At 40.1% G+C, this 22,939-nt stretch overlaps 1 protein-coding gene across 1 annotated transcript; it reads left to right on the forward strand.

Moving 5' to 3' along the window:
• Nucleotides 1-510: 510 nt before the first annotated feature.
• LOC124154342 lies at nt 511-19,780 on the forward strand. Its single transcript, XM_046528014.1, has 9 exons — nt 511-611; nt 2,148-2,409; nt 3,953-4,146; nt 6,734-6,967; nt 8,241-8,601; nt 9,654-9,784; nt 10,346-10,509; nt 11,983-12,308; nt 13,451-19,780. The coding sequence occupies exons 2-9, from the start codon at nt 2,198-2,200 to the stop codon at nt 19,050-19,052; spliced, it is 7,224 nt and encodes a 2,407-aa protein (XP_046383970.1). The 5' UTR covers nt 511-611; nt 2,148-2,197; the 3' UTR covers nt 19,053-19,780.
• The last annotated feature ends 3,159 nt before the right edge of the window (nt 19,781-22,939 follow it).

Genomic DNA, 22,939 nt, shown 5'->3' on the forward strand with positions numbered 1-22,939 from the left:
TTACATTTAATTATGACTCATTACGCGTTTTTATTTTAAGTATATTACGCTACTGCTTCTGAAGAACGGCCATGCGAGCTAAGAAACTTTCTGACATTACTTAAAACAAGAAACACCTTCCCTTTACTTACCTTGCTCAGGGTCCATGGCCGAAATAGAGGAGGAGAATGAGGCATTGATAGCAAACGCATTTGTTTTAACTGGGCCATCTGGCCAGGAGTGTGCGCTCTTGAGAAATATTCCCCAACATCGATCGCTCCACCTGTTCTATGAGTTTCGCGCGTTTTTGATGACGCGTCGCTGTGGTTATACAATCGAATTTCCAAATAGTTTGGTGGAAGACCCTTCCTCGAAGATCGTCAACATAGAGATTGCATTCGTATTGAGGAATTTATTCGCACCTCTCTGCATAGCTGTCGCTCCGTCCCACACCTAGCCCCCCTTCATCCCCCTCCCCTTCTACCCCGCTAATATTCGCCGCATTACGACCCGCTCCTCCACCATTCCGTGGTCAAATGCCATGGGAGATCCATCGAAGTCAATCATTGTTTAATTAGTGCGTGCTGAACGACCATCGCTGAGCGATTGGGAATATTTTACCGAGTTGAACTGTAAGTAACTCCATGAGTACAATGTTTTGTGTTAATTGATTTTTCTAGCGGATTAATACCATACGGCCATAAACTCCTTTTGAGGACGATATTAGCTTAGGTTTTTAGTTTTTGGATCTGTCGAATTCTTATTTGTGTTTCCTTCGATGGATTTGGTCAAAATATTACACTTTGGTGATGTCAATAAGGAGGCATTTTTATTCACCAAGTCATGAAATATATTCTTAAGTGTTACTTAAATGTGTGATAAAAAATGACAAAAGTTTACATGTTGGAAAAAATGTCTGATCGGATAGCAGTTGAGTTAAAACGAATTTGTATTGGATCTTTTTTACTACGCAAAGATTATTATCAGCGAGATTTTACCAATTTCATCTAGTATTTAGTGGAAAGTTCTCGTTTGATTTTATTAAAATCATTGTATTCCAAAAAGCTAAGTACATATATCTTAAATAAATGTCATCATACAAGCAAAAGTAAAAGACTTATAAAAGAGAGACAGTTTTTATCATTTTTATATTCCATTTACATGAGCCTTTTGAATAATATTCTCTAAAATGTCTTATATTAGCATTTGTTTTCGGTATTTTATTCTACTCACGCTTTATAGGGCATGCTGTTCTGACTCCTCTGCAAGTATGTAAGTAGGAGGTAACTACATCTTCAATATAAATCATGTAATTTTCGATTCCTTCATTTTAACCTATGAAGCGCGCTGTAACAATGTTTTTCTTGTTAGCTTTAATTTTTATGATACTAAAGTTCATCTCTACCTATTAGATTCATTTTATTCATTCATTGACTCCAACAAACTTTTCATAAAATCCAAATTTTTTATTAAAAATAATAATGGAGCCGTATAACCTTGTCCGCGTTATTTCCCTGACTTTTTGCGAGCTATACTCCCTCATTCAGTGATTCAACCTAAAAATTGATTTGGATTGGTGAGGGTAGAGCTCACCTCAGACTTAGCGGCGTCAATTTCAAACATTCAGTGTGGGGTTGGGTTCGATTCCTTCCCCAGGGCATTCTCGCACTTCAAGGATTTTTGTTTTAGGCTTTGCGAAGGTTTCACTCTATATGTAAACGCTTCGAGCCAAGCGCTCCGCCCAGTGAGCTACCAAGTTCTGTACTGTAGACAGGGCTGTACAAGGTGTACAAACTAGGTATCTATTAAAAACGTCACAGTAATAAAAAGAAATTGACTACAAAAATTATCCACCTTATTTGATTTCCAAATTAAGATTTTACTAGGTGCTGAGCGATGATATTATATTGATATATACCCTGGAATGATGATGAATGGAACGATGATATTATATCGATGATATACCCTGGAATTATTTTTATGGAATATCTTCCGTTGGTACATATTTTTAGATTTAATAAGTATTCGTAGCATAAATTCAATGTAACTTGTCACCTTTTTGTGGTTCACCTCTTCAGAGACGGAATTGAACATGATGGAGTGAAATTTTTCCAATTTTCTGAATGTCGTATACATTGAGATATTTAATGAGCCTCATTTTCCTCCAGTTTTCAGCTACAGCTGATCTGAGGGCGGATATCAAGAAGAGCTCATCAATATGAGCATGGCAGTGATGGGTGGGCGCCTCGATTTCCGGATCTGCATCTACGTTGCTCTGCTGATCTCCTCGCAATGCGAATGCAGGACGTTTGAGATTTCTTTGGACACGGACAAGGCGCTTCAAAAACTGTCCCCGTATTTCCTGAGCATAACGCTGGACCCGATAATTCTGATTGATCAAGCTGCGGGAGGAAGGCAGATAAAAGATGGGTGAGTGTTTTAGGAGTTTGATGATAACATTTGCTGAAAAAAACTGTCAAAAATCAGTATTAAGGTAAACATAATAAGGAAAAGAGTCGCATCAGGGATGCCATTTAAAATTGACTTTTCTATATTCTGTGATTGGCTGTAGAAAATGTCACGAGTTGATTTTAAAATATGTTCCGCCATATTATGAGGTTATTAAAGGTAGTATTTGTCTAATTACAACTTATTGATATATATAGGTTATGAATAATTTAATAGGGATACCAACTTTAATTTTCCTGCCTCAAGCAAGACTTCTAATATAATTTATATCCTTACCGGCCAATAGAAGTACCTTTGTCCGGTTAGAACTGATTCCATTCTCTTGAACTGGTAGAGTTAACAGTCCAATATGATTTGAATAAGAGGTAACGTGAAAGTGTAATTTTTGAGGCCAATTTTTAGCCTGTGCGAGTTAAATAAAAGCATTTAAAATAGTCACTACGCTTTAAGTGATGACCACAAATGGCGAAAGCATTTCCAGCACTGAAAAGTGACAAGCTTTCAATGAATATTTCGCAGAGGTCATCTATCTTAATCATAGAATCCGGAAACCCGTTACTGTTTCAAGTTTCTCATACAGGAGAATGGAGTAGCAATTAAAATACTCGATGACAAATGATTTACCAGGCAGGTAGTTTTGCTTTTACGTTTTGAATCCCACTTTTGCTTAGGGATTAATCTGAAATTAAGTATAGAACGAAGCCAAACTTATAATTTTGTATTGATAGCACAAAGCAATATACTATCCTTCTTTAATTTAATCAGCATCAATCATCATCCAATCAAGTATGAATCTATCTCGTTTTTGATCTGCACCCTCGACGTAAATATGAGCAATAACTTTTTCGGTTTCTGAACATGGCACCAAGATTGAAGTGCTCAAATTTGGAATCACTTGATGAGTTTGATTTACTGGCCACAACAAAGCATTTGTTTCGTGTTGTTTATTTCGAGTGGCAATTTTATTTCTGTTAAATGCTATAGGAAGAAGAAATGTCAGTATTTAAAGGAAATCTATTATATAGTTTTTGATTAGCTAAATTTTTCAATTTCCCATACTGATACTGAAGTTAAGGGTTTTTAGTGTTGGCGTCAGCTTCACGTAAATGCAATTTTGCATACATTCACGCTGAAACACACACTAGTAATAAGCAAAACTTATTTGGGACAAGACCCGAAAGACATCGCGTCAAATTAATGCTATTTTTAGTCTATGTGTAGTCCCAGTTCAAAGTCACCCTATTGCAGAAACCCCAAAATAATAATTCCAATAAGAAAAGTTTTCGTCCTGGATAAGTATAGAGTGAAACAGTGTTTGCTTCAGCGTGAATGTACTATTCTTCCACAAGGTAACACGAGAAAGTGTTTACTATAAATACTCTTTTTGATTCATAATCCATCAGTGGCTGTACATTCCACAGCCACTGATGGATTTTAGTCCGGCATAAAGACATGTACAGTGTACATGTCTTTACGTCGGACTGAAACGAGAGTCTCATTTCAGGTTCGACACAGTGCGGGCGATGAACATGGCGAGGGGCCTGTCCCCCGCCTTTCTCCGTCTGGGAGGACCCAGCACTGACGAGGGCGTCATTCGCTTCCAGGCGTACACAGATGACGAAGACAGGCATGGCGACTCGCTCCTCGGTGGATTTCAAGGAGACGGCGACTCTCCAAAGCCTATCATGACTGTCAACGGTGAGTATAAGGACTCATTGTGTGATGAATATAAATTACTCTCTGGGAGGGTGCAAGATCACACTGCCTCAACAAGTTACCCTTATATGAGCCTCCCGTGTGTCTTAACCTTCTTCTGGTCATAATTTAGCAATTGATAAAATTAATTTCAAAATTTAAATTAAAAACCAAAATGTAAAAAATATGAAATATTTACTTAAAATCCAAAAATTGAAGAAAAAATCATTGCATAAACCTGCAAACTTTTTAAATTGATGATTTATCGTTAATGTAAAATTGTATTTTCCTCTTCACACAAAAACATTTCCACTCCGACAAGGTTGCAATGCGTAATTAAAAATTCAATATCTGTAAACTGCCTGGTTTCAGTGTCATAGACTCATCGGAACGGTACAAATGTAAAAGTAAAACAATTTTTTGGGGGGTATTGGAGATCCCAAATCCCTCCTTGGCTGCATTTGATCGGGTATATTCTGAATACTCTGAAATTTTCAAATTACGGCTTTCCAAGCGCTGCACGAAATAAGTGACTTTGTTCGAAGTCACATGCATCGGCGTAAAGTTATGTACACCAAAGAATGAAGTTCGCCATGAAAAAATATTTGCCTTAGCCGGGATTCGAAGTCGTGAAATCGGGATATCCGGAAACTTCATTCTTCTTCACTCCTTGGTTCATATACCACTCGTACGCATGACTGCATATGTACATCCGCAGTGTATGTGATTTCAAGTTTAAATCAAGAAATTTTTCACATAAAAAGACTGGTCCAGCAATAGCTTTGCGCTCTATAAAGGCGCAATGCTCTGTGGACTGTCCCGGCTTGAGAGCCGATACTTCGCATTAATTCCCAATGAGGACGGTGTGCTTGGGTTAAATTGAGAAATGAGGTATTGGTGTAACATTACTCACCCGGGCGTAATTTGTTGAGAGTGTTGCGTAATCGTCCAGGCGCGCAACCGAGTTGGCTGTTTAGTAAACTTACCTCCTTTTCTGCCTCTTCGGCACGAATCGTCTGGACGCGACGGCTTGCTTGTGTTCCAACCAGCCTCACGACTCAGCTGTTTAAGGGTAAGCTCTCAAGTTCGCTGAATTTTTATAGACGAATTCGTTCATGAGAATTCCGTTGTTTATAATTCCTCCAAATGTATAATGGTCGGAAACGACAGGGAAAAATTGATCACAGAAGTGAAATGAAAAAGAAATTAAATAAAAAAGACTAAAAAACATATTTATGAACAGTATAGAATTAATTAGAAAGTATAAAATAAGCTTTTCATCACTAAGTGTAAAGCGTGGGTGCTGAATGGGGTAGTTTAAAGGAGTGTAAAAAAACCTGATAAGAGAGTTTTTATATTTAAACCTATTAACCTAATCAGCATTCAAGCTCTAATTTACGAGTGATGAAATGCTTATTTTATACTTTTTAGTGAATTCTATTATGTTTTTGGAAAAAGTGTGTTTTATAATCTTCTTTACGTTCTACGTTTTAGTGGTTCATCGTGTAACAGATTAAACCAGAGCTTTTAAAGACAATATTGTCAAGAATTATAATTAAAGCTATCTTCTGCGATAATTTAAAACTCTTTTTCCATATTTCAACGTTCCCAATATTTCCTAATTTCCATATGGAAAATTCAGTTAATTAGTAAGGGAACTATGGAAATAAATTTCAAATATATTATTATTCAATTTAGCATTGCCATCAGAAGCAAGCATGTGAAGTTTCATGTCGATCGGACATTGGGAAGGGGGATAAAAGATCAACAATAGGATTCCAGCGATGAAACAGACAAACTGACGAAGCAAGTCTGGAAAAATCGTTTAAAAAAGACCGGATTTCAAAGTTCAACTATACCACTGGAATTATCAATTTTCTCCATTAAATCCAATTACTTTTCTGTTCATCATGCCGATATTATAGTCTCCAAGATGATGAAGGTTCATGTGGGGGTAGTATTTGGACAACTGCAGTTTGAAGAAGAAAAAAATACAACTTGTCGATATTTCTTTTCCATTTCGCTGTATTTAAGAATTTAAGCCTCTAGTATACTCGCAAAAGCATTGCTATTCTCTTAACGAAGTTTTCACCCAATAGAGTTTCGAGGAGAAGAGCGAATTTCGCCTTATGGGAGGCCAGGTAGCAATGACTTTCATCATCAGTTGCAATAAGTGATTACAACGTTAATACATCATGACTCTGGTTAAATTTTTTTATTGAAAATGGTTTAAGTGGAATTTCTCTTTTCATTTTCATCACATCTTCTTCATAAATTTATTTCTACAGTTGTATACTCTGATTATATTTTTTTGCATTTAATTTGTGTTGATAATGCGTTACTATTTCCAAAAAACCATAAAAATCACGGAGCTTATTGTTTGAATCAGGTTTCTATGATTTTTATTATTTCCGTTACCAAATGATTTTCCCCAATATTCATTTCTCACCACTTGAAAAATGCATCTTTATTTATTGGTTTTTCATTAATAAAAGTACTTCAATACTCTTTCCTGCGTTATTATGTTACTCATCAAACTTTCCGATTACCTTGCCAAGGCAACTAATAAGAAACTTACTTCTAATTTCAGGAGCTCAATTGACTCTCCTCAACCACTTCGCTGAGGATTCTGGTCTCAAGTTGATTGTAAGCCTTGGTTATGACCACAAAAAGCAACAAAGAAAGGCAAAAAAGAGAGCCAAAGGTCTGATGGAGTATAATGACGATGAGTCCGATATGGACTCGTGGGATACGAAGCAGGCTTTGGATATTATTCGCTTTGCAAACAGCAACAACATGGATCTTGGATATCAACTAGGATACGGTAAATAAACATGTCTTGCAAAATTGACTGCTGTATCTGCCTTGTAATTGGATGTCATTGACAAGACAAAATTCACTGCAGGTACTCAATGTGGGTACTAAATTCAGAGGGAGCATCACTCTCGTAAGACCGGTCTGTATCAATACTAATTACGGGTTTAAATATTAAATTATATCCATTATATATTGAGGATATATATAGAATACACTCCAGTCAACATATTTCTGTATCTCAGATTTAAAAATTTTGCTCAATTTTTCCTCAGATATAATTTTTTTATTTGATACACAGGCAAATGTTGAATAAGGTTAAATCAATCAACTGTGAGAACTTTAAGATGATTATTATAGTTTTGAACGATTAATTAGTCGCAATAAAAGACAGATTACGATCGGAGTGATGCGTTCTCCTAAATCCCTACTAAGGGGTCCCTGAAGAGGGAACTAAACAGTCTCAACTTCGCTCCAGTGAAGGTGTTTTATAATTGTTACCATTTAAATTTATTTTTTCTTGTCGCTTTAACAATAACGAAAGTTCTTGACGTCTTCAATTTTGAATATTTCGTTATTAATGAAAAATTCAATTCGTCTGACCTTCCTTCTCTTTTCCCGCTTCGTGTTCCTTCGCGCACGACGAGTTCGAGTGACCTATTTCATTTTTTCACCCCGCGCCCGCCAGTCTCCAAGCGTTATTTTCTGTTCAGGCTCCCTTCTTCCATTTATTCCTACTCAAAATGTGTTCCCAATTTTAATCCTTTTTTCATCCCTCATCCATCTTGCACCATCCCCATCGTAATCTTTCCTCTTCTTCTCTCTCCACGCTAAGAATACAACCAATCTTTTTATATTTATTTGATAATACTCTTGAATATTGATTAATTCATTGTTTTTAAAGTTTTATTTACATATTATTATTTGCTTTCTTTACCTTTACGAGTCCCTTTTAATTGGTATTGTTCTGTTTTTGGATTCCATTAAATAAATAAATATCAGTGATAACTTCAGGCTTGACTCTGTGAAACCTCTCCATTTTGTAAATAAAAGAATAAAACTTTGTAAGGTCCACTTGTGTATTTAAATGGGCACGACCCAGGTTTCGTAACGTAGTCACCTGAACATGTAACTGCGTTACGAAACCTGGGTCGTGCCTATTTAAATATACAAGTGAACCTTACTTAGTTTTCTTCTTTTATTTACAACTAAATAAATATCGTATTTGATTTTTACAAAATATTCACCGTATGTTGTCTCACAAAAGAAATTATTTCATTTAGAAGCCTACTACCTTAACGGATCCAAGATTCCACTCTCGAAGGATAATAAACTGAGGTACGACACGGTGGATTTTGAAGGAGGCGAAATCGCTTCCGATGCGGACATCGTCAAGAGAGAGGCCGAAAACGCCGGTTTAGGTCTTGGAATGGACCTCGTCCGACTGCGCAGTCTCATCGACGCGTACCCGTATTCAAGAGGTGCGCAGCTCTTCTCCCCTGGGATCTGTCTGCCGTCGGAAATTCTTCACGGCGATGAACACTCCGAGGATCCAACTTCTCAGAAAGGAAAGCACTTGCAATCGTTTCTGCAAGCCTTCGTAGGAAGAGCGGACGACGCCCTCACAGCGGTGGTACTACATCCGTGAGTTACTCTATAATGCACTATTATCTTGTGTTTGATAGCTAGCTTAATAGATAGATTTATTTAGTTGTTTATATGAATACTACCCCTGAAACTTAATACCTAATATATACTTTGGTTACTCTTGTGGGCCAAAGCAAGGGGAGTTTTCTGTGCATAAACCCCCGCCGAAATCATGGTAGCGCAACTAGTAGAACACCTGGCCGATAACCAGGGGTTATGGGTTTGGGTCCCAGTTAGGCTGCATTTTTACCCTCTGATTTCTGGCTTTTTTCCACGTACCACAGCACCGTTATCCTCGTCCTTTTTCCATTACGTGTTCCTATCCCTTTCTTTCCTTACCTCTGAATTTATTTGTATGTTTGCCCTTATGGCGCCGTGTGAATGTGAATGAAGTAGTATATCTTATATAAAACATACTTATACCTAATCTTATATATAATATAACCAAATCAGGAGAAGTCATTTATAGCCTCGCATTTTTGAGATTAATTTACCATTCAGGGTTGCTAGTTAAAAGTTGAAAACAAAAAAATTGGTTTGTCGAGGACTGATCGAACCCATCAAGAGTTCGATATTTATTCTAAAATACTATCAAGTTAATATTTTTATATTATTAATGCAATAATGTCGAAGGAATTGGAACTGTTAATCGTGATTGGTAATCAATGTGAAGCAAGTCGTGCTCTGACAAAGAGCACATTAGATACTAACAATATTTTATCAGTTACTGCGATACTTTGATTGAATGGATTTGGTAGAATAAGTATGGCAGCCGTAAATTTGAGTGTCGGGTATGATTTCTCCACGTGCTTGCCGCTCTGATCCCCCTCTGAAGTTGTTTTCTTTGGGGAAAGATTCATGAAAATATGTATGCCGAATTTGCAACTCGAGAAAGTTTTCAGTGCTTTATAACGGATGTAGCTTTTGATATTGATGACATTCACAGTGATGAGTTACAGGATTCGTAGTTTTTAACAGTTTATTGTCAAGAGAACATTTTCGTTATAAACTATTCTAGAGAACTTTTCTATCTTTCCGTGCACATTCAGGTATGAATATGATATGGATGCTGGGGATAAGGCGAAAGGCAAGAAGAATAAATCAGATGCAGTACCGCAAGGATCAGATGGATTAATGAAAGTTCTCGGCCACTCCGTTGGACAGAAGCCGATATGTATAGGTAAGCAAACTGTCGACTCAAGAAGTTGTAATGAAGCAGAACTATTTAAGATTTTCAACTGAACGCATGATTCATTTTTTAAGTGGTTGGTATGTACCGAAATGTAGTCATCAAATTATCTCTGATTATCGTGGTGATTGTGTCACCTATCTATTTTTCTGTGGTAGGAGTACCTTTTAAGGCATTTGGTGGTATAGTACTGTTAGTAGACTGGAGCATCTCCAGTGGAGATGTTTTGAGAAGGCGTAAGGTAAAATATGATCGTTCGTATAAAGTTCGAATAACTGAAGAACCAGCTGAATAGTTTCTCTGCTCGATTTTACATTTCTGACCTTAATGAGAATCAGGTGTAAATTTTGACAAGATAACAGTTCATACAAGATGCTCTCATATCATGCAAAATTGCTGTAAAATGTAAAAAAGGAAGAAATAGTCGGGTCTGCCATTGAGGCCAATGATACCATTGAATTACTAAGGGAAGAAAAACAATAATCATTGTCAAAGATGAGGTAATAAGTGCAATGCTTATCAAGAAGTACAGAGCTGGAAATTCAATTGCAGGAGAGAGTTGGAAGAATAAAGTGGAATGCAAGGAGTCTCCCGAGGGCGTCAGTGACCTGGATGAGGCGCTGAAGTGGGCCCAGCATTTGGGGAAATCGGCTCAGATGGGCGCCAATGTGATTCTGCACTCCCCCAAAGCAGATGCTCTCCAGAATCCCGACACGGTGAGTTTGACCCACTATTTCATTCATCCTACATTGCGATACCAATTGCGATAAACAAGATGGGCAACAAAAAAAGCTACTTGTCAGGATTTACGTAAATAAAAAGGGACGATTAATGAAAAACAAATGGAGCAGTTTGGTAGAAACGGTTTGGTAAGATCAAGTTAAAATAAATATTCTTTAAGGATAAATTAAATTTTCGAGAAGTTACGTGAGCTCGTGTTCTTCCATGGATGACTTTCGATTCGATTAATGATCGATTTCCAGGACAACATCGAAGTTCTGAAGGCTGCAGAAAAATAATTTAGATAATCATATGCGTACTCTGATGTACAATCTCGAGTGGGTGTACTGCCGCTCTTCATACATCCCTCTCCGATGCCAGTTCCTTCTCCTCTGAATAGTTTTTCTTGCTCCCATTCCTTCATGATTTGCTCAGGGCTATGGTCACTCGGTTTTTTTCGGGGTATTTTTCTTTCTATTTTCATCGTGATTCACGCGTAATTACCGTGTTTCATGGTATGGCCGACTCACCATATTCTTATCCGGCACATTGTGTTCCACAGAATCGTTTTATCGCCTGTTATTCTGAAATCCCCCTCGTTTCTCACTTTATTCATCCATTGTATTTCTTCAAGAACCAGCTTTCGAAGGCTTTTATTCTTTCTAGGTCATTTTTTTTAATGATGAGTCCCTCCAATTTATAGAAATCGGCTTCGAAGTTATTGTTTGGGTATTCAGAGTATCACCAGTCGAATGAATTAGCTTATATTAAAAAGAGGAAGTGGTGAAGGAAATGTTATTGGTGAAAAAAGCTGTATGCTGCACATCAGATATACTCAGTGGTGGATCCTGAGAGGCGTTAGAGGGGCTATTCCCTCACCCCTAGGCATCAAATTTACTCTGTATAAAATGACAGTTTCGTTGGGAGGTTAACTCCAGGCTGCTGGGAGGTAACCTCCCAACCCCCAGGCCCTCACATAGCCCTCCCTTGTTCCTATTCGGGATCCGGCGATGATAAAAGACCTTTGATTGTAATTCTTAGAATGCTTTTCTTCGTTATGCGTAGCAATGGCCAGTTGAAAAAAATATTTAAGGGTGCATGCTATGTCTTGTAAGTGTTGAGGAAGATAAGAATTAATCAAGAAGGGGACTAAATCTGGACAATTTTTCATTTTTAAGAAACTTCAATGGAATCACCAGCTTGGGTTAAATTTATTTTAGTAAATAATGCATGTTTATGTATCAATTAATACAATTTTTACCACAGCTTAATAGCTAAAGTTACTCTAAATGGAGCCATTGACTTGTTAATGTACTAATTTTCATCTATAATTCATATACATTTTCTCTCTATTGGTTAGTCTTGATAAAATATATTAAAGTTAATTGGTTTCGTAACTCCGTATTTCATTTTCGTGCATGAATATTTTAATTGATCTTTTTTTATATATTTTTTTCTGCGGATTATAGCAATACTGGGTGTCGCTGCTACATAAGAAGTTGGCTGGGGATACGGTGCTGGAGACTGGTTCATCAGAGAAGAATGGTGTTGGAAGCAATTTCTACGCCCACTGCACTCCTCGCACCGAGTCATATCCAATGATAGTCGATTCGTTTCCCCATGGATCCGTCACTCTGTATGCAGTGAACCCTACCAATGACTCCGTGCATGCTGTATTTCGAGGATTTTCCGAATATTCGAGCCTAAGTCCCGACGATGGAGACATTGATCCAGTTGTTTACGAATATGTGTTGACTGAATACGTACCCAAGAGCTCTTCTAAAAATAAGTCAAGGTAAAAGATCACTTTTTGTCACAATTTCACTTAAAAGCATAGTGGTGTATTATTTCTCCATACTCTATTACATTATTTCACCTGAGAATTAACGCTAGTTTTAGTGTCAATGTCTCACCTACTAGCCTTCTCTACTCAGTCAAATATATTTCTTATATATGGAAATACAGATTTTTAGATAAAAGAAGCCGAGAATGTTTCGAGAACTGTATAAAATCTCATGGTTTTGTTCCATATACTTGAATCCGAGTTCTCTTGCAATTGCAAAGTAATTTTATAGCCAAATGTCAACACTTAAACTATTAGAATTCACGGTCATCTCGTAACCCTAACTAGAATGTCGTTAGTATCGCATATTTACGAATACAGTAATTTTTACTCTGACGAAGCCCAGAATGCTTCGGAGATTTCACAGAACCGTATGGTTCGGGCCTTATACATTGAAGCAGAGTTTTTTTATTATTATAAGAACGTGCTTTCCTGAGCAAATTTTAAGCAATATAACTATTAAACGATTAAAGTTATGCTTGATTCATGGTGCAGGATAAAATATGTGGAACAATACTTCGCCTGGATTGATAGGTTTTAGTTGCGCCTTGTTATTCCTCTACTTGGAACGCCATTATGTTAACAGCTTGTAGTTTTCATTTCTCATGAATGGATTACCGGGCGAAAATTGCGTTGCATCCAGGGGCTATCAAGCAAAGCATTCTTATTATCACATAATCCTATTCATAGGTGGATTTAGGGGGGGGGGCGGAATCCTCACGTGACCCCCTCAGGTGCTTAAAAAATAGGCAAATTTGTTATGCAATCATCTTTACGTTCGTTGTTTTTTGTGTATAATGGAGCCTCAGTCATTTAATTTCATATTAAAACAACGAGAATATTCCGTACAATAATTTTTGTATCTTGTTTTTAATCTCAAGTATGACAAGATCGTTTACCTGTCGAACCCTTGTGTTCATCCCCCCTCCCCCAGAGAAAAAATCCTGAATCCACCCCTGATCCGATTTGCTTGTTGGATTTCCGACTCATGCGCACGCTTGCGCATCCTAAAATGCTCCCAGAACCGTGATCGCAATGTTTTACATGGGCCTATAGTAAATTTCTTGACGAAGCGTATTGTATTCTATCCTCAGGGGGACACTGTTGAATGGGAGACTGCTCAAGATGGACGACAACGGAGATCTGCCATTCCTTGCTCCTAAGGAAATACCAATCAACCTTGGCGAGCGTAAAAAGTGTAGAATCGGAGAAAAAGGCAAAGGAAATACGGCAAAGAACAAGATTTCCCTGGATGAAGGTCGTCAGAAACGGAGGATAGCTAACGGCAGGAATAAGGACAACTCAGTTGGGGAGGAGAAGAAAATTCCGTTGCACCTACCGGCTAAATCAGTAGCCTTTTGGGTTCTACCCCCCAGTACCGGAGTTAAGCCATGCCTTGAAAGAGTGTCCCGACTTGAATGGAAGGATTTCATTCCTGACGCTGGAACCAATAAAATCAAATTGCTTGAGCCTACCGTCAAGAAAAGTAAGGGTGGGAAAAATACGGGAAAAAGTGGAGTGGTTATGAGAAAAGACATTAAGAATCCGGTGGAAGCTCACGAATGCTCGATAATGCACAGGAGGCGGAGAGACCTTCCTCAGCTGACATTACCAAAACCGATTCTCGATATTCCAACTCCAGCTGTCCACATTCCACGCACGCCATTGCTCCAGAGGCTCAGGAGCCTTGCCGATAGGAGAGCGAAGCTGGGACTTCATAACCCAGAGTTTGACCTGTCGAAACTGAGGGCGAGATTGAGGAACCAGAGGACAAAAACGCCTTACATTCCTAAGGTCATCTCCTTTGGGTACGAGGAAGAGACAGAAGAACCGTCAACTGGAAATGCGTATGAATCGGGAGTAGCTTACCTGAGCGAAGAGAAACCCGCTTTCGACGATGGAGACGAATATCGGGAGACTGAAGTTGATGACACGATAGACAATTTTGGTGAAGATGGTAAGGATATAATACTACCTGAAGAGGTTGAAGAATTCGCTCCAGTTTCTTCAAGGATCAGACGAGAATCTGTGGAAGCAGAAAAAGCGCACCATTCCGGCTCCCTCCCGTTGGAGAACGAGGAGGCGAACGACTCTGGATTATATTTAGAAAATATCGACGAATACAATGTACCTTTTTCCATCGAGAAGTTAGAAAGTGAAAAAGAGGATATAACTAGCGAACTCTTCGAAGCTGAGCTGCCTAAATCAGACGCCGACGTTGAAGAAGACGATGAAGCACTTTTGGCAATGGTGCAGCCGCAAAAGGATAATAGTTTACCAAAGTTTAATGGAGAGTCTGATGGAGAAGAGAATGACTTCGGTAGAGACTCAGTAATAGTAATAGAAGAAGCTAAAACTGCTGCCCCTGCCGGGGACGAAGTCGCGAATAACGGTTCAGATTCCACATCAAATGAAGAAGTGGCCAACTCAAGTCAGAATACGGAGGCTGGGGCACTAGAGGAAAGTGATTACGGCTACAGCAGACTGTACACTATGAATGATCCCATAGATGGCATTGAGGGCCAAGAAAACGACAAATTATTTGAAGAAGTGCAATATGATGAAGTAACAGCCGATGAAACAGCAATTGATCCTTCATCTGAAGGAAATATTGAGAATCAAGAACACAACAATCCCACTGAAATAAATTACGAACTAATTGAGCAAGCATTATCCAATCCTGGAATACAGGGAAATATCAAGGGTCAAAACGGCGATAATACGTTGGAAGACGATCAGTACGGTTTTCTAACGGAAGAGGGAATCTTAACAGAACCTGTGTTGGAAGGAAAGACCAAAGATTTTGAAATGCAGGATTTTGCTCGTGACAATGGCGGGAATGACGAAATTAGCGATTCCGAAGGGGAGAACCCCACACCTGAAATACACGCCCTGAAAGGGAAAGAAGTGTCCGATAAATCCCGTGGCTCAGTCGCCGACAAAATAGCCGAGTTTTTATTCGGGATTTCTCCGTCAGAGAGCAGTACAGAGGAAAATAAAAAAGTGGCCGAGACTGAATTGATAAATTCTGGAGGTGGAACAAAAAGTTTGGTTGCGGAAATCCAATCAAATGCAGAAACCTTAGATGACCGCACTTACGAGGAAGTATACAGTCAGATACCAGCGGGAAATTTTGATTCGGAGTTGTCCTGGGTAGCCAATAAAAGAGATGCTGCGTCAAAAACTACAAGAAGAAGAAGGAGAAGGGATGTAAATGCAGAAGATAGCTCTCCCGACTCTGCCTCTTCCAGTATTATAGAGGAAAAAGGACTGCCCATTCAAATAGGCGAAACATCCGAAAAGGTCGCTCCTGAAGTAGAGAATTTCGAGCAAAATCCAAATAGCGCGGAGAAAGCTACAGTTAACCAAAATGCTGGCGGTCTTAAGGATAACAGAGGAATCAAGAGCGAAGGAAATCCAAGTATCAAATCAGAGCCGTTCTCTCCATCTAAGACCTTCCCACCACAAGAAAAAGCGCCGGTGAAATTAGATATCTCATCAAGTTCCGCTGCCGAATCTCCTATGCCTCAAGTAGATAAAAGCGATGTAGTTATAAAAACGACAAAACCTTCGTCAGGAAGCACTGCAAGTTTTATCTCCCCGCAAGATGCAATGGACGAAGAAAATGTTAGTATCTTCAAAAGCATTAAGGACGTTGTGCACGGAACCGAAGATGAGAAACTTTATCGTCTATCAAGGGCGTCTGCGGAAGAAATAAGAACTCCCGCCGAAATAGCGAGGAGGCTACATCTTCCGGATCGCGTTGTATTCAATTTAGATCCGAGATCCCAGCAGCTTCAATCTGCTAAAGATAATGAGACTCTCAGCACCACTACCGAGGGAATAACGACCACGACTACTGCAGCACCAGCCGTGCCCAATGATGTTGGTACCAAGGAAAGAGCCAATGTACCTTCAGAAGAGCCAAGCCATCCCGTCAATCCCATAACCCCCGAAAAGCCTCCCCTCCCCACTTTGCCTCCGGCACCAACACCTCCTCCAATTCCGGAATTGCCTAAATTGCCTACTGGACCTCCACCAAGTGTACCTCCAGTCCTGAGGTCGAGACCAACCTTGCCAACACTTCCACCAATCAGAAGACCAGCCTTACCCGCGATACCCCCAAGGCCAAGAGCTGATGCCCCTGAGAGACCTCAACTGGTTCCCGTCCCGAGGTCAAGGCCAACGTTGCCCACTCTGCCTCCAATCAAATTGCCTACTTTTCCAGCGGTACCTCCAAGACCAAGAGCTGATACACCAGAGAAATCTCAGCCGGTTCCCATTCCGAGATCAAGGCCAACATTGCCCACTCTGCCTCCAATCAAAATGCCTACGTTACCAGCGGCACCACCGAGACCAAGAGCTGATACCCCGGAGAAAGCTCAACTTGCTCCCGTCCCAAGGTCAAGACCAACGTTGCCCACTCTACCAACCCTGCCTCCCCCAGCCCAAAGGCCTAGAATACCATCTCCTGGTAGGTCTTCAATCCTAAAGTCAGCTCCGCCTTTGCCCACCTTACCGCCAATCGTCAGGAATTTCACTAGACCTACACGGCCTACAGCTCCTCCGAAACAAAGGACGGCAGATGCCCCCACAAGGCCAACGCCTCCAATTGGGTTGAAGTCGAGGCCGCTCCTGCCTGCATTGCCGAGACCCACTTTAACTCCAACCCCAAATGCAAGAGCGTCAGATACACGTAAAATCCAGGCTCCGGGTGGGTTGGCAGTACTAAAATCAAGACCACCCCCGCCCACGTTGCCACCAATCGTATTACCGACCCTGCCCCCACTATCTCCAAAAGCGAGAAAGATCGAGGCGCGCACTAGACCAACACTGCTTCCAGTGGCGCCAGGTAGAACAATCCCCGCGAGGCCGTCGACCATCCGGTCTCAATTGCCTCAAATACCTCCAGCCACAACTACGAAAGCCCCTACGACTACAACAGCAGCTACAACTACGACGACTACCTCGAATCCGGAGGTACACATACCACACCGCAATCACCGCACCATTTCCGACGCACACCTCGCCAGAGCCAGGCCGTCGTCTTTAGAACTGGCCGCTCGGGAGCAGCACCGTCAGCTGAGACGTCAAATGGAAGAAGAGAGGAGGAAATTGATCCTTGACGCGGCCGCCGACAGCAAGCTGAGGACCCTGGAAGCTTTAACAAAGAGGCTGACGAGAGATGTCGGAGCGCAAGATGGCCATGGATTAGCTGGCAGAGCCGCGGATGCCATGAGACAACTATCAGATAACCTAGCAACCCCACTGATGAAATTTTGGCAGGATATGAGGTCTCGGATTACTCACTTGAGGGAAGAATTGGAGGAAGAAAGGAAGTTTATGAGAAGACGACGAAGCACTGCGTCAGATGCACAGAGGCAATGGCTGGAGGACGAAAAGAGCAAAATATTGGCAGAGATGGCCAAGTCTACGTTGAAGAAGAAGGAGGAGGAGAAAAAACCGGGAGAATTGCACGCAAGAAATAGATTAAGGAGGGATGTTTTAGGAATGAAGGATGGAGATCTGTCAAGACTGCAATACCATGGAGTGGCGAGCAAGTTGGAGGATCTGTTGCGGAGACGACGTCAGTTGGTGCAATCGCCTGGCCTTTTCCAAATGCCCCACTTTAGACCCAAGCGAAAAGCCGACTGGGGAAAATCCGACGACAAAGAGTGGCCAGTCGATCACGAGTTCATGTACTACCCATCCGATGGCTCTGATGAGTACACCGAGATCCGCATGGGGCACGAAGATATTGATGAAGATAGTCTGGACGATTGGTCGGGTTCTGACATAAGCTCCGACGTCGACGACTCATACTTTGCAGTCGACACAGCTAGGAGAGGACTCTATCCCATCGGGCCTTACGGAGTGCTGAATCACCTGTACGCCCAGGGTGAACTGTACAAAATGGAAGACGCTTTAAATGACTCTGAGGACCACGAAATCCCGTGGGATTCGAACGAAAAAAGCGAAACAGGCCAGGAGAGATCAAATCACGAAGACGGGAAAACCGGGAAACCAAATGAGGAGGACGCGAAGAAGGTGGAGGATGCCAAAGGAGGTAAGACCTCGGACGATAAGAGTAGCGAATCGAAGGAGAGCAAAGAAAAATCAAAAGAACATGCCACGATGACACCAGAAACTCACAAGAAGGAAGTTAGAAGGAGAAGGTGGACGGTGAATATGGAGGGTAATGCAGGAAATGAGCTGGGGTGGCCCATCGGCGATAAACCCATCAGTTACGACATCGACCTGATGCAGAAAGATGAGGGAGTTCTCACGAACAAGATCATGAGATTTGGCGCGGAGGGTGAAGACGACAGTCGTGGCAATGTATTTCTTTTGGCATTGAGGAACAGGAAGCTCTCACAGGGTCAATCCCAAGGGGATGCAATGTCGACCGCGGGCGTGTCGGACCACGTGGGTGTAGAAACTACGACTTTTGCGAGCTCCAAGAAAAGGACAGATCGTGACGGTGAGAGTAGGGTGCAGAAGATACCATTGAAATCTAAGACTGGAAAAGAGGAGGCCGACGCGAAGGCTCACATTGAAATCGCAAGCTCCAAACCTGTAGTCTCTGCGGCAGCGGCTATGGGCGTGGCAAATAACTTCATGTCGCAAATTATGAACAACATGACGGAGCTGATTAATTTCTTCCGATCTATGATCGGATGGTCAAGAGAGACGTGATTCCATTGACTGAATACTATCGTATTAAGTGTTCGTTCTACTCAACTACTCCCTGTGGCATTATTTGTTATTTGTTATCACTCGTCATCACATCACCCTGATTCGTCGACATACTTCAGAAAAGTGACAAAAAAGTGTTGCGTACTTTTTCTATCCTTGAGGCACAAAAGCCATGAATCGTACTTCCTGGCGGAGAATATTTTGCATAGCATTGTGGCTTCCACCTGTTTGCTATTATATTTGTGTGATCACTGTTATCTCTACTGCAATTCGCTAAGTAGGTAGCTTAGTAAAAGGATAATGATGAATATGCCAGTGATTGTCGACCTGAGTGATGGGGTGAAGCATCCACTCGGGTCCTTCTACCATGATTGAGCCTCAGCTCTCAGGCCCATTTATTAGATTTTTCCCGCTCTCTCCAAGCACAGCACCGATCACGTTTGTGTCACAATAAGTATCCAGTGAAAGAGATTCAGCCAACAATTCTAACAAAAACTCGCTTCCTGCTCTGGATACAACTTTGAGCTGCAAGAGCCATCGTTAGAGGAAGTACTGATACGTGTTTATAAGCTCATTTTTCAACTTTTCATCTCAGTGAACAAGCAATAACAGTTATGGAATTGTGAATTCTAATTCATGTGTATGAAGAGTAAAACTTTTTATAGGCCTTCATGTCTTGTATTTGACAGTGTTATTTTGCGGAAATAAAGTTGTACATACAGTAAAAATCGAGTTCCCGAAATCCTTTGATAAAACCTTAACTTTTAGACTTAATTCACAGGATTTGCAGCTGAATCACTCGATAAGTAATAAGGTGCTTTTAAATTAAAATGTTATCCTGATTTATGCGTCATAGATCGTAATCCTCTCAATAGACGCCAGGGAGGATTGAGGTCGTTGTATAGGGAAGGGGGGCGGTTTATAACTTCTCACGGCGCCTTTTTGGTGTGCAGTACCTCTAAGAGTTAAGTAGAGACAAGTGGCTTTTAAATATTCATCGATCATTATTAATAAAAATTATTTTTAATTTGGTGAAAAAAACTTCCATGGGGAACCGCCTCAAATATGATCATCTTTCAATAATTAAAACGAACAAACTCTGTATTAATCCACCAATTTATTTTCGTGGTACGACTAGTTTCGACGCAGCGGCGTCATCCTTAGGTACCTACTTAAACTTAACCGTCGTTTTTAAGGGTTCACGATCATCCAACGACTTGGAGTAGAGTTTTTTCATTATACTTAGTAGTCCTGTGTTCTTATTGTTCATAGCGATTCGTTTGTTTTATACGTTTACACGTATATGTTGATACGCTTTTTTTATTCCTACAAACTTTCCCTATTTCGCTGATTTGTTCTGCTCGTGTATGATTTAAAATGCTAATCTTGTACCAAAGGAAGATCATGATATCTTAGAAATGTATTCCTATTGTATGTAGATACATTATAATTCGTTCTTTATACGTTGTTGTCTACTTTTTATACCGGAATCCTGAATTTGATATATTAAATTCATTCGTGTTAATACGTACAAGATTCTTCCTTTAGCGCTGAAGGGCAATGGTAATAGATAAGAAATTTGTGAAACGAACGACTCTGTCCATTCATAGGCGTACCCAGCGAGGGGCAGGAGGGGGCAGCTTCCCCCCCCCCGTGAGCAAAATGTCCCCCCTATAAGCATAAGGCGACTGATAGGAGAAAATAGCGTTTATGAAGATTTCTAAGTGTACTTTTAATTCGTATAGCTGTTGATTCGAGTTTGATGCCAACGTATCTAAATCCACCCTCGACATTTCCTATGATTTTGATTTACTCGAAGTTTTTAGTACTGTGCAAGTGTTACTTGTTTTCAGAAATGGTAGACAATGATGAATTCAGACAAAGGGACACTTGAATTGCGATAAAATTAAACGAACCATAAACCAGTGGCAGATTACAGAAACATTAGGGGGGTGAGACTCCCTACGTCCTAATTTCTAGAAAATTTGATAAGATGGTAATCTTTAATGTGAAAATCTCCAAGAAAAGTTTTTATTTTACCAGCTTAACACACATTGCTCAAAAATAATTGATGAATATTGAAAAGCCACTTGCCTATCAGACCTTCGCCGCATTACCGCTGGCAATGAGATGTGTTGCATACCACTTAGGCGTCGTGGGAATTGCTAACACCCCTCTCCAAAATAATAACTTTAATCCGCTTCTACCATAAACTTATCTTTTGCCTCATATCACCGCTTATAAAATTAAATTTACTTTAAAAAAAAGGAAACAAAGCATTGCGTTTATTGAGAAAGGGCAATTGTGACTGCAAAATGACGCGAGTAGTCGCTAGTGGTGAAGTCTTTCGTAATCACTTTTCCAGAACTGAAATGAATTCATCATCGTCAAGGCATATCATTGTTGCTTAATGGAAAAATATGCAACTTCAGAGTCTAGCTTAAGTTATAAATCCCTCGAGCAAAGCTTTTCAAGGCTTAGAACACATTCTAAGCTTGATTTGACGGCTGTGGGATCCAGGAAGTGTTGATCGTCCCAAAGTGAGTTATAAAAAAAGTGTGCTTCTAGTGACGGAATCTCATTATATAAGAATTTTATTGATCAGTCTCCGAGAAATAATAGTGTTTGTTTGAAATTTTAAAGCCTTTCTATGCTGGAACCGGACACAATGCATTAATTAATTACAAGAAATCAAAAGTGACTTAGATATTTTTTCTGTACTCATTTTCGTGGTGAAAACGAGATCGTCATACTTTCACAAATGCAGATAATCATCGAAAGAAACCACCAACAAAATAGCCGTTTACTAAGGTAAGATTTTAATTTTATTCCATCTTTGTTCTTTGCATGAGGTTGAAATTTCATTAATTAATTAATAGGTGTATATTTTAACAGTGAGTCCTCAAAAATGAGTTGACGACGATTTAAAACTGTTGGAAGCATTTAAATTCAGGGGAATTTCAGGTTTCTGTTACTAAGTTGCATTAAATTCATCCAATAAAGTTCGTAAAAGTAGCGCCTGGTGTTATGAAGTGCATTTTTAACGCATTCTTAGTCAATGGAATGAATTAATGGAAAGAACCTGTGTGAAATACACCGTGAAGGATGAAGTTCGCAATGAAAGAATATTTGACTTATCAGGGATTCGAACCCGAATCTTCCAATTGCCGATCAGTCGTGTTGGCCAGTTACACAACCAATTCGTTTTATCAGAGCGAACTTCGGGATGGGTTTTACCGAGCAAGATGTTAACGTCACAAGTCCATTTTTTCATCGCGGAACTTCAACCTTGGTATATTTAACTTTGCATGCGTACGCGTGTCTGTATATAAAGTGACTTATTTCATGCAGACCTCTACTATCCATTCAATAGATTCGGGGGGGGGGGGGGTTCCGGACCCCCCCCCCCCGAAATATAAAAGCACAATCATTTTTCCTTCATAAAAGAAAACAAAATATTGAAAAATCATGAGTGTAAAAAACATTTCTTTAGCAAATGAAGTTTTTTCGATTATGAAAAGTGTTAAATTAGTTTAAAACCCATTTCTTAGTGTCCTGTTTTTCAAAAATTTCCCCCTGGTTTTGGACTCCCCCCCCCCCGAACGAAATTCCTGGTTACGCCACTGGGCTTACTGCTTCATAGATAGTTACATGTATTTTCATCGGAAGCTATTAGAGTTTGAGAGAGAACCCTGGTAGATTCTACGATGTTAAGCAAATATTTCTTGGCATCTGCCAAGAAAAAACTGAGTTTGGTAATTCTGCGCTCTACATAACCTGAACACCAGTGAGCATCGAGGATGTGGAGAGGTTTTTCAGCCAGTAAAATCTAGTTGTGACTGACAGACGCAACCGGTTGAAGGAAGAAAGTGTTGAAACTTGTTGAA

The sequence above is a fragment of the Ischnura elegans genome, chromosome 2 (assembly GCF_921293095.1).
Source record: "Ischnura elegans chromosome 2, ioIscEleg1.1, whole genome shotgun sequence".
In the NCBI taxonomy this organism is placed as follows: domain Eukaryota; kingdom Metazoa; phylum Arthropoda; class Insecta; order Odonata; family Coenagrionidae; genus Ischnura; species Ischnura elegans.

What these genes read in the sequence shown, in the direction of transcription:
- LOC124154342 (XM_046528014.1), top strand. Translation starts at nt 2,198, where the DNA reads ATGAGCATGGCAGTGATGGGTGGGCGCCTCGATTTCCGGATCTGCATC. An exon ending in GGAAGGCAGATAAAAGATGG is followed by an intron (nt 2,410 to 3,952) that starts GTGAGTGTTTTA and finishes GTCTCATTTCAG; the next exon opens with GTTCGACACAGTGCGGGCGA. An exon ending in ACAGAAGCCGATATGTATAG is followed by an intron (nt 9,785 to 10,345) that starts GTAAGCAAACTG and finishes ATTCAATTGCAG; the next exon opens with GAGAGAGTTGGAAGAATAAA.